Genomic DNA, 12,494 nt, shown 5'->3' on the forward strand with positions numbered 1-12,494 from the left:
GGGAAGAGAGGTGGCCTTGGCCTTACTGAAAACCTTGAGTTCATGATATTGTGCGGGTACATTGGAGATGTCTGGGGTTGAGCTGGGGGCGAATCTCCCGAGCGGAATGGTTGCTGCCTTCAGGCACTGACGGTGGCTCCATTGCCGCACGGCCCCCACCTCCCAGTCCAAAACGGGATTGTGCTACCACAGCCAGGGGTGCCCCAGGATGAGCCACCGATCTGGGAGGGGCAGGAGGTAAAATTGAATGACTTAATGGTGATTGCCAGAAAGAAGTAGCCTGACCGGTTCTGTGATGGATGTCACTTCGCCAATTAGCCGACCATCAATGGCGCGGGCCGGGATGGAGGTGCTCAGAGACAAGAACTCGATGCCCCACTGATAGGCCAGACCAATGTCCATGATGTTGCCCTCCCCCCCAGGGCCCATCCACCAAGGTTGCCACGTTCCAGTCGCTTGTTGCAAGCTGAACCCGAGCCTGCAGTGTGAATGCGCTGGGGATGGGGGAGCTGGTGCCGGTCAAGCTCACGCGAATCCCCCGACGCTGCGTGAGCTTTGGTCTTTTTACAAGCAATTTGCTGCTCGATGACCTCCTTCTCCACAGTAAAGACACAAGTTTTGTGTGAGGCATCGACGGCGCTCCCCTAAAGGAAGGCGAGCTCGTCCCAGCTCCATGGGTTCGGCATGCTTTGTGGTTGGCAAGGCCTTCATTTCATCCTTTATATATTCGACAAGACTGTGGAGGAAGGTACTAACAAGAGCCAGGGTGTTCCATTTGCTGCTACCGGCCAACGTCTGGAACTTCAAAGCGTACTTGTGCGGATTGTACAATAATGTGACCTGCGCGCTGCAGTTGCGCAATCGGACAAAAACGCGCAAATGAAAAAATGCTTTAAAAAATGTGGGTTTTTTTTTTTAGTCTTGGAACGGACTAAAATTTTTTCCATTATTTGTAATGGGAAAAATAGATTCGGAATTCGACCGATTCGCTTCTCGAACGGATTGTGGTCGAAAACCGAGGTTTGACTGTATATTTGCTATTCTTGTTAAAATCACACACGTGAACTGGAAATGACAATAACACATAGTGAAAGCTTAATTGAGCAAATTGGCTATTTCAGAAGTGTGTGTCAAACTGGTAGCCCTTTGCCTTAATCAGTACCCAAGTAGCTCTCATTTTAAGAAAGGTTGGTGACCCCAGGCATACAGGATGTCCTTGGGCATATGACCATCTTCCATCCAACAGACAGCCAACGGAGATGCCGTTGCTTCAGCAGGAGACCATAGTGGGGAGCTGTGCACTCTCCAGGACTGCACTGTCTGTGATCCCGTCCTGCCAGGTGATGCCCAGTATGCGTCTCAGGCAACGCAGATGGAAAGAGTTTAGCCTTCTCTCTTGGTGTGAGTAAAGAGTCCATACAAAAGTGTACTGACGTCACAGGCCCTGTACACTTGTACTTTTGTATGGATGGTGAGCTTGCTGTTATGCCATACTCTGGATGTCAGTTTTCCAAAAGTAGAAGCTGCTTTCCCAATCCGGCTGCTGACCTCAACATCGAGTAACAAATTGCAAGTGATGGTAGACCCAAGATAGGTAAAGTTGCTTACAGCTTCCAGTGTGTCATTGTTGATGGTGATGGAGGGTGGGACAGTGGTCCCTTGACCCATTGTCTTGGTTTTGTTTAGGCTGATGGTCAGGTTGAAGTCCTCGCATGCTTGGTTGAACCGGTCGAGGATAATCTGCAGGTGTTCCTTGCTGTGTGTTGTCAATGCTGCATCATCAGCAAACAACATGTCCTGAATGGTGAGTGGTCTGACCTTGGTTTTTGCTCTCAGTCGGGAGAGGTTGAATAGTTTGCCATCTGTCCTGGTGTGTAAGTAAGGTCCCTCAGTTGATGTTCCGAAGGCTTGGCGCTGGAGGAGAGAGAAGAATATCCCAAACAGAGAGGGTGCCAGCATGCATCCCTGTTTGACACCACAGCGGATGTGAAAGGGCTCAGAAGTGCACCCGTGGTACTGAACAGTACCTTTCATGTCAGTGTGGAAGGACTGGAGGATGCTGAGGAGTTTTCGAGAGCAACCTATTCATTCCACCAGTTGGAAGAGGCTGCTCCTGCTCACCAGGTCAAAAGCCTTGGTAAGGTCGACAAAAGCCATGTAGAGAGGTTTATGTTGCTCTCTGCACTTCTCCTGCAGCTGTCTTAGGCTGAAGATCATATCCAAGGTTGATCTTCCTGCTCTGAACCCTGCCTGTGACTCCGGGTAGAGCTTCTTTGCGAGGACTTGGAGCCTATTTAGTGCAACTCGAGCAAAGAGCTTACCGGTAATGCTGAGTAGGGAGATGCCACGGTAGTTGTCACAGTCACTCCTGTCTCCCTTGTTTTTGTACAAGGTGACAATGTTTGCATTTCTCATGTCCTGTGGGATAGAGCCTTCTTTCCAGCACAGGCATAAGAGACTGTGTAGTCTATGCAGAAGAGCAGGCTTCCCACACTTGAGGAGTTCGGCTGTTATCGCATCGGTGCCTTGAGCTTTTCCGCTGGTCAGGTTGTTAATTGCTTTGCTTAGCTCCTCAGTGGTTGGTTCCATGTCGAGCTCTTCCATAACAGGTAGATGCCCTACATGCATGAGGGCTGTCTCAGAGACACTGTTGTCTCTGGCATAGAGCTCTGAGTAGCGTTCCACTCAGCGGTCCAGCGTTTTAGAGCGGTCAGCAATGGTTTCTCCCGAAGCTGATTTCAACGAGACAATTGTGCGGTGATGGTCCAAGTGCCTTTTTGATGCCGTCGAACATGTGTCTGATGTTGCCTGTGTCAGCAGCTGATTGAATGTTGCTTCAGAGCTGTAGCCAATAGTCGTTGGCACGTCTAGAGGCTTGTTGAAGTTTCCCCCTAGAAGATCGGAGGGCCTTCAGAGTTTTGGTGTTTGGAGTATGCTTGTAATTTGTGAGGGCGACGCGTTTTTCTTCGAGGATTGGTACCAATGTTGTTAAATTGGCATCGAACCAGTCATTTGGCTTTCCCTGCCTTTTGCCAAAGACTGACAGGGCTGTGCAGTGTATGGGATCCCTCAAGCCATCCCAGTACTGCTGGGCAGGGGTGGGTCGGGGAGGGAATCCTCTAAGGCACAGAGGAAGGCTGTAGCTTTGGTTGGGTCTGTTGTTTCGCTGCTGTCGATGCGGGGTGCTCCCTTTGGTTTGGATCTGTGTAGGTTTTTTGCCTGTAGCTTGACTCTACAGAGCATAAGGGAGTGGTCTGTGTCGCAGACTGCACTGTGAAGACTGTGTGTTTGAAGGATGCCTCTGAGATCTCAGACGTGCATGTTATGATCAGGTCTAACTGGTGCCAATGCCATGGTGTCCCAAGCACGATGGCCAGGAGTCACGATCGGCTCCGACTCTTGCATTAAAGTCACCAAATAGGTAGAGCTGTTCACGGCTGGGGATGTCGCTTCAAGTTCATCATAAAACCTGTCTTTTATTTCTTGGGGGGAGCTAAGTGTTGGAGCGTAAACACTCACTAGGTCAGTGTTCGGCAACCCAAAATGTTCAAAGAGCCATATTGGCCCAAAAATAACAAAAAACATACCTGTCTGGAGCTGCAAAAATCTAAAAGTCTTTTATAAGGCAACATAGACGGTCAATACATAAGTTGTATACCTCCTATTAAAATAATAATAAAAAAATAGTGGTATCAATTTGATCATTTCTTCTTGCAGCCCATTAGAGTTCATGTACCTGCATAGCAGAGCTGTCTTTTCGATATCGGTCACGTCACACGACTCATCCATCACAGGCAATCGAGAAAGCTGGAGCTGAATTGATGTCCTTGATCTGCTGATCAGTGATATTGTTTGTACGGAGAGGCATGTCTTGAATTTTCTGAATGATCTCGGTTTTGTTTTTGAAGTCCGAAAATAGGCACTCTGATATTTTAATGAATGAGTCTTTCATGTACTCGCCATCTGTGAATGGTTTTCCGCGCTTTTGTATCTCCCAGGCTGCAACAAAACCTGCAGCGGTAGAGTTTGGAGATGCAATCCACTTCTTGAAATAGTTTTTCGGTCCTCAAATTTCTCCACCAGCACTGCAATTGCAGCTTTCCTCTCAGTTGCAACTGGGTGATCGGCAGCAAATTTAGCATGAAAATGTCGCTCCTTGTTATTTGATAACTTCTCATTGCAAATTAAACATGCAGGCAATGCTTCAGCATTGGCAATGAAAGCAAATAGTTCAGTCCATTCTTTCTTAAACCCTCTGTTCTCATCAGCAATCTATGGCCCATCACTCACACACCTGTTTGTTTACAACTCACCTGTGCTGTGTCGCAGGCTATGACGCAATTTTGCTATTTGGCGTCATTCTTAAATTCGGTATTTTTAATATATTTACAACTACATACGTCTTTACAGCATGACAATGGTTGTGTTATGACTACCATATAAAAACCATATTAAAAAAACAACAACAACAATAACAAAAACATTCATTCATTCATTCATTTTCTGAACTGCTTAGTCCCCACGGGGGTCGCGGGCATGCTGGAGCCTATCCCAGCCGTCATCGGGCAGTAGGCGGGGGACACCCTGAACTGGTTGCCAACCAATCGCAGGGCACACAGAGACGAACAACCATTCGCACTCGCACTCACACTCACACCTAGGGACAATTTGGAGTGCTCAAACGGCCTATCAAGCATGTTTTTGGGATGTGGGAGGAAACCAGAGTGCCCGGAGAAAACCCACGCGGACACGGGGAGAACATGCAAACTCCACACAGGGAGGGCCGGAGATGGAATCGAACCCGCACCCTCCTAACTGTGAGGCGGACGTGCTACCCACTGCATCACCGAGCCGAAAATATTTTTTTTCATTTTCACGCATTTTTGCAAAACTCCAGGGAGCCGCTAGGGCAGTGCTAAAGAGCCGCATGCAGCTCCGGAGCCGCGGGTTGCTGAACCCTGCACTAGGTGGAAAGGTCCTATGGATGTATTGAGGCAGAGAGCCAGGATTCTCTCGGAGCCACCTGTAGGTGGTACCACTGCTACCAGGAGTGTGTTCCTGACAGCGAAACCCTACTCCGTATTCCCTGGTTTCTTCAGGGGGCTTCCCCCGCCAGAAAAAGGTATAGTTCTTTTCTTTGAGTGAGCAAGATCCATGGAGTCGTGTTTCCTGGAGGGTCGAGATGTCAGTTCTGCGCTTCAGGAGTTCGTTGTTTATAACTGCAGTTTTACGGACATCACTAATCTCTTGGAGGTTTTCACTGAGACCGGGTGTCATAGTCCTGACATTCCAGCACCCCAGGCGTAATGCTGGAATCTTCTGTAATTTCTTTGTGTTGCTTGGTGCGTGAATTTACAGCCCACTTGTTAGGATAGATCAGGGGTCGGAAACCCGCGGCTCCGGAGCCGCATGCGGCTCTTTAGCACGCCCCTAGAGGCTCCCTGGAGTTTTTGCAAAAATGCGTGAAAATGGAAAAATAAGGGTTTTTTGTTGTTGTTGGTGGTTTTTTAAATATGGTTTTTAGATGGTTATCATGACACAAGAATTCTTATGCTTTAAAAATGTATGTAGTTGTAAATATATTAAAAATACAGAATTTACGAATGACGCCAAATAGCAAAATTGCGACATAGCCTGCGACATAGCACAGATGAGTCGTAAACAGGTGTGTGAGTGATGGGCCATGGATTCAAAAGGCAAAAAGAGAAAGATTGCTGATGAGAACAGAGGCTTTAAGAAAGAATGGACTGAACTTTTTGCTTTCATTGCCAATGCTGAAGCATTGCCTGCATGTTTGATTTGTAATGAGAAGTTGTCAAATAACAAGAAGACGAATTTGGAGCGACATTTGCAGCTAAAGCATGCTAAATTTGCTGCCGATCACCCTGTTGGAACTGAGAGGAAAGGTGTAATTTGAGCAACGAAAAAACAGTTTCAATAAGTGGATTGCATCTCCAAACTCTACTACTGCTGCAGGTTTTGTTGCAGCCCGGGAGATAATAAACCGCAGAACACCATTCACCGATGGCGAGTTCATGACGGATTCATTCATTAAATTTTCAGAGTGCCTATTTTCGGACTTCAAAAACAAAACCGAGATTATTCAGAAAATTAAAGACATGCCCCTCCGCACTTACAATATCACCGATCAGCAGATCAAAGACATCAATTCAACTCCAGCTTTCTCAATTGCCTGTGATGGATGAGTCGTGTGACGTGACCGATATCGAACAGACAGCTCTGCTATGCAGGTACGTGAACTCTAATAGGCCGCAAGAAGAAAGGATCAAATTGATACCACTATTTTTCTTTACATTATTTTAATGGTAGGCATACAACTTGTGTATTGACAGTCTATGTTGCATTATAAAAGGCTTTTAGATTTTTGCGGCTCCAGACAGGTATGTTTTTTTTGGTGGGGCCCAATATGGCTCTTTGAACATTTTGGGTTGCCGAACCCTGGTCTAGTGCATCTTATAGTCAGAAAATTACGGTACTGAATTGGCCATTAAAAATTAATGCCAAACTCCAGCACGCCCAGGACCCCCGTGGGGACAAGCGGTATAGAAAATCAATGGATGGATGATTATATGCATTTTGGAGTCAATTATTTTTAAATATGCTCAATTTCTTGATGATAAAAAAAACTGTTTGCAACCATTTAAACTGTTGGTGGACGTCTATTGGATGACTTTGTGAAAGTTTGTGACCTTGAAAAAAACCCTGACAAAGAAAAAAAAAATCAATATTCACTACATTTGCAAACATTCGCAAATTTCGTTCCTGAGTGGGATACGAGTTTAAGGCTAAGATCAAGGCCGGGTCAAAGATAGACTGGTTTCCCTCTGACCTGTCACTCAATCCGCACTCAATACATTGAAATCATGTTGTACTGTTGTCATTTCACCTAAAAATTCTTTCAGCTTACCTCATTTCCAGACTTCGGCGATCGAATAAGGATAAGTCTGTGTTTCCTCATGAATAGGCTTTTCAATTCATGACATTTATCATAGTTTTGTAGGTCAAGACTTTCAATGCAGTTTATGAGGTCCTGTAACACAAAAGCATGTATTATTCATCAATTAAATTTTATCAATAAAATTCAGAGAGTGTGGGGAAATCTACAATATTTTGTATTGCTATTTTAGCCATATTAATTTTAAATAGTAATTTTGATAATACATCAAACTCAACAGCTAAATCACTACATCTCCCCTGACATAGTATACTGCCGCCCTAGCTTATTCTATGGGCCTTATTTTTGTTTTGGGTGCAAGTTTAGCGCAGAGCGCAGTCTGTGCGCATGGGTGAAGTTTTCTTTTTTTTGGTATTTTGCTAGACGTTGTCCTGGTAGAATTCAGTGTAACAGGGTGTTTGCGCCTTTGGGGAATAGAAGTACACTTTACCGAGCCCATTCGCACAGTGTCCCTCATTTGCACCAAAATCACTGCGGTCGACGCACAAATCTATGTCCTGACATTACGTAATCAAAAGAATCACCATTTGAGGATTGTGGCCACAGCCCCAGCGGGTTTGGCTTGGAAACGCAGAGCTCTACTAACTGCTGAGGTCGAAGTTGAAAAGTACAACAGAGGTTCGTATGATTGGCATCTGTTAAATATTTTCATATTTGGACCTCTCAGCAAGATACAGTGGAGCCTTGGTTTTCGACCACAATCCGTTCCAGAAGGCTGTTTGAGAAGTGAATCGTTCGAATTCCGAATCACCTTTTCCCATTCCAAATAATGATAAAAATGTTTTATCCGTTCCAAACAAACAAAAAAAGCCTTTTTAAGCATTTTTTCATTTGCGCATTTTTGTCTGATCATGCAACTGCAGCGCACCGCCGAACGCAAAACCGTAGCACGTCGCCGACCGCGTAACTGCACCGCGCTGGTCGCATTATTGTGACAGAGCCGTTGTTAGGAAAAATGTTAGATTCCATGTGTTTAATGGAAGATGTTCCCTGTATGGCAGTTTGACCGTGTGTCCAAGGAGTTTCCTACCGATATAGAATGTTGAGAACAATGATGTTTTTCATGGTACAGGATGCATATGGCTGGAGCCATTCTGGGTTTGAACAATGACATCATTGAGAGGTCAATACTGCTCGCCTTAAGTAGGAACATTCTTGGTTTTCTGCAATGATGAGCTGAACTGACTGCTGTGAACAATGAGAAGCTATACATTTGTGTAAACTCCACCCATTGTATTTACTCAATAAAAAGCGGCCAGCCTGTAGAAGGGTGCGGTTTTCGAGCAACACTTGCTGGGTGTTTGATTCCCGTCCTTTTTCAAAAGCTGGTGGCCATTGAAGACAACTCTGCTTTTGTGAAATTCTTTGTGATTATTGAAGACCCAACAGCCGTCGCTGAAATTTAGAAAATATTTTTAAAGTCCTGACGTACTTTCCAAAATATAAGTGGACCTCAGTGCGCAGGGAGCTTGATTTTGTCCAATCGCGCAACTGCAGCGCACCGCCCAATGCGCAACCAGAGTGCGTCGCTGACCACGCAACTGCAGCGCGCTGGTCGCATTATTGTGACAGAGCCGTCGCTGAAATTTAGAAAATATTTTTAAAGTCCTAATGTACTTTCCAAAATTCAAGTGGATCTCAGTGCGCAGGGAGCTTAATTTGGTCCGATCGCGCAACCGCAGCGCGCTGGGCGCTCACTGTCGCATTGGTTTAGGAGCATCTTTGTATTTTAAGATGGCTTTACTGCTCCCACTTGCTTCATTTGGAGACCTGATTAGGGGTTAATACAATCCTCAAAGTAACAAAAATACAATAACTACGGAGTCAGTTGGCATGCGGGTCCTCTCGGCTCGTCTCGCGAGGTTCGACAACCAAATTTCGTCCGACATTCGAAGCAAAAGAATAGCGAATTTTTTGTTCGAATACCGATTTGTTCAAGAACCGGGACGTTCGAAAACCGAGGCTCCTCTGTACTCTTCGACATGCACATTAATCTATTCAAGATTAGTTGATAAACCTGCAATACAATGACTGTATTTTTCAGATTATAAATCGCAGTTTCTTTTCCTAGTTTGGCTGGGGTTGTGACATATACACAGGAGTGACTTATATGTGAAATGATGAACACATTATGACTTGATCATTAACAGATTACCTACTTACTAGTAGTATATCACTTGACATGTTATTTTCACACTAAACCGCATGAGGGGGCTCTAGGTCTGTGGAATAATTGGAACTGCATTTGACGATGAGTCTGAATCCATCCACTGATTTCCGGAGTCAGCGGAGTTGTTTATAAGTGACACGGAGGACGAAGATTTTGATGGATTTAATGGTTTGGAGTGACACAGATGATTCAATAACCTTGTTATTTATGTTATCAGGATTTGATATTTAATTTATATATCGTTATATCGGCCTGTGGAATAATTGGAACCGCAACTGACGATGAGTCTGACTTCTGTCAGCAGTGGTGTTGTTTATAAGTGATACAGAGGACAAAGATTAGGAGGCAGCAACCAGCCATGCACACCAACCAATGCAGAAGGAGTCGGGATGCGTGACAATATCACGTTTGTTCTTTTATTTACTGTACAGGTACAATATATGCACAGAACAGTGTGAAAATGGTTATTAAGAGAATAAGAAAGGTTTATGTAGCTGTAAAGCGTTCTGGGAAGGATTTAAAAAGCTTTAATATTGTGCACTGGACCACAATGAAACAGGAGATTCACGCGCAACCATGACTCACTTTGGTCTCACTTTGCATGATGTCCCCCCCTGGTTACTGTAGTGTAGTGATTCTGAGGTTGTGCACTTTGCATTGCTTAGTAAGCTAAACCACACTTTTAATTGACTTACAATACCCCCATGCACTCTAGCGGCCATCAAGAAACACTATGTGTTCAAAATTTCAATATATTGGTATTTAAATTTCTACGCAATGCATATCGTTTCTACTTCGCAGATTTTCATTCTTCACAGGTAGTTCTGCAATGCATTGCCCAAACTGTCAGGGTCTGGGAGCCTTCTCCTCTTTTTCCAAAGGTGGCGTCCGTGAGCAGGGTGGCTGAGGACCCACAGCTGTTGCCGATTGAAGCTCATTAAGGTGAAGCTTTTAAGGAGCTTTCTGCCAGCAACTCCTTGTCTGAGTGTTGCAAATGTGGTTGCCTCCAAGGCTTTGGATTTGTGCTCTGATCTGCCCTGCTTGCTTTCCGCCACTTCACCTGGCAAACCTATCTGCCCGTTTGCCCTCCGCTGCATTCCTATCAAGCCATCTGATAAACTCTATTGCTGTCTTCCAGCTGCTATATCCACCCTGCTGACCTCCCGGCAGAATCCATTCCTCCCTGGTGGTACTTTGCTCTCTCCAACTTCTGAAGGATCAGTTCTGTTGCTCCTTTCCCAGACCCTCAGCTCTGTTGTCTATTCATCCCCCTTTCAATAAACACTTAAAATTCTCCTCAGACTCCTGTGTGTGTTCTGCATGTGGGCCAAATCAGTCGCCAAAACCATGACACAAACGAGGGATTACCGTATTTATTATTAAGATATGCAGCAAATATTGACTATTATTTGGAGTTACACTATTAACCTGTCAAAAACAGTTTCAATTTGCCTATACTAGATACTTAAAATGTTCTTTATGTAGGTATTAAATGTAAGAGGTTTTCTATAGACTATGTGTTCTCATAGAATTTTAGTGAATACTTATTTGTATCATATCAAACATTTTGGATTGTAGATACAAAACGTATGTAGAACATGAGTTTGAAAATCCCTATATGATTTACGTGGTTATGTGGCTCAGTGGTAGAGCAGTCATCCATTCACCGGAAGGGTTGGCTGGTTGATTCCTGCTCTGCCTGAGTCATGGTTCATTGTGTCCTTGGGCAAGACAGTTCACCCACCTTGCCTGCTGTGGTACTCACACTAAGTGTATGCATATTTGGTGGTGCTTGGAAAAACCATAGTTGCACATTGGTAGCCATGCTGTCAGCCTGGCCCAGGGCAGCTATGGCTACTTACGTAGTTTACCACCACCAATGGTGAATGGGTGAGCGTATGAATAATGTGAGCCCTTTGAGTACAGGCTTCTATAGAAAAGTGCAATATAAATCCAACGCATTATTATCACTTTTAGTATGAAAGGGGCCATAATCACTCTGATATTGTAAAAGACATATTAAAAAGACAATCCTACTCTATTTATGTAAGGACAATATGATACTTTCCATATAGTATATAAACCATACAAGGGAATGACAACATACTGTACCTCATTTTGATATACCGCAATAGCAGTCCTGTCAACATGGATGTAGCTGTCTTTATAGCTAGCCAGCAGTCTGCAAGGAGCCCTTTTAACCCACCCGGCCTTTCCAAGGAATTCAGGATTGTTAGACGGAGCTTGGTGATCATGTGTAGCCTTCAATGATAAAAAATGCTTAATGTTATATATACAAATGTTTCATTAAAATGCACACATAGTATTGTATCTTTTATGTGAATACCAAACATAAACAGCTCTGTTAAGCAGCAAATTTAAAAAAATAAAATACCTAAGGTCACTTGCATACCTGCACCATACATAATTTACCGTAAATTCTGGACTATAAGACGCACCTGATTATAAGCCGCGCCAGCTATATTTAGGGGGAACTTTTGTTTTGTTCCCATATAAGACGCACCGGACTATAAATCGCTGTTGTTTTAATGTTTATTTATCATTTGTAAGAGAATATACACAGGATGGTTCTTTGGGGATGCATACCTTTTATTAACATAACGCTTATTGACAGAGATGAAGAAGCTCTGTAAACTTAGAAACATACAAACATGCATAAACTTAATGTGCAGGGAACACTAGCAACACACAACTGAGTACAACATGAAGGCCCTGCAGCGCATAGTGAACACTGCAACTCCACTCCCCTCCCTGAAGGAAGTTTACGCCTCCCGTCTCACCCGCAAAGCGGCTGCGATTGTGTGTGATGTGAGTCACCCCGCTCACACTTTGTTTGTACTTCTGCCCTCTAGGAAGAGGTACAGATGCCTGCGCTCCCGCACCACCAGACTCAGAGACACCTTTGTACTCCAAGCTGTCCGGATCCTGAATTCCCTCCCCCCTCCAACCTCTGCTCCATGACGTCCTGTTCTTTTGCGCTTTGATCTGGCTGTCTGCTATTAGCGCGCTTGCTCCATTTTGCTGCTCTTTTTTGTCTATTTATTTATTTATTGTTTATTTATTTGGGTTATTTGCTTATTACTTATTCGTTGCTCTTGTCTGTTCGTTTTTACTCTTTGTGCTATTTGATTGTGAGTGTTGTGTACTGTGTCTAGTCACCGTGGGACGGTGGAAAACGTAATTTCGATCTCTTTGTGTGCCTTGACATGTGAAGAAATTGACAATAAAGCGGACTTTGACTTGACTTTTTGACTTTGACTAATACAAAATAAAACTGGACCACTTACAGGGGTAAAGTTTGCCATGCAATACGAGTTACACCTAAAG

The 12,494-nt window shown here is 44.3% G+C and overlaps 1 protein-coding gene across 5 annotated transcripts in view; it reads right to left on the bottom strand.

Annotated features, from left to right (window-relative positions):
- The window catches only part of plekho2 (pleckstrin homology domain containing O2), a 56,352-nt gene that overhangs the window by 28,066 nt on the left and 15,792 nt on the right, over positions 1-12,494 (bottom strand). For 2 of the 5 annotated variants that reach the window (XM_085908506.1, XM_085908512.1), the window contains exons 2-3: positions 11,259-11,408; positions 6,929-7,051 (exon numbers count right to left, since the gene is read on the bottom strand). In XM_085908506.1, coding sequence (XP_085764632.1) covers positions 6,929-7,051; positions 11,259-11,408 — 273 coding nt within the window. Of the gene's footprint in view, positions 1-6,928; positions 7,052-11,258; positions 11,409-12,494 lie in introns of those variants that run through there. The other 3 variants (XM_085908509.1, XM_085908507.1, XM_085908510.1) reach the window with 3 other exon arrangements.

The sequence above is a fragment of the Syngnathus leptorhynchus genome, chromosome 3 (assembly GCF_054491065.1).
Source record: "Syngnathus leptorhynchus isolate UIUO chromosome 3, UIUO_Slep, whole genome shotgun sequence".
Classification (NCBI taxonomy): Eukaryota; Metazoa; Chordata; class Actinopteri; order Syngnathiformes; family Syngnathidae; genus Syngnathus; species Syngnathus leptorhynchus.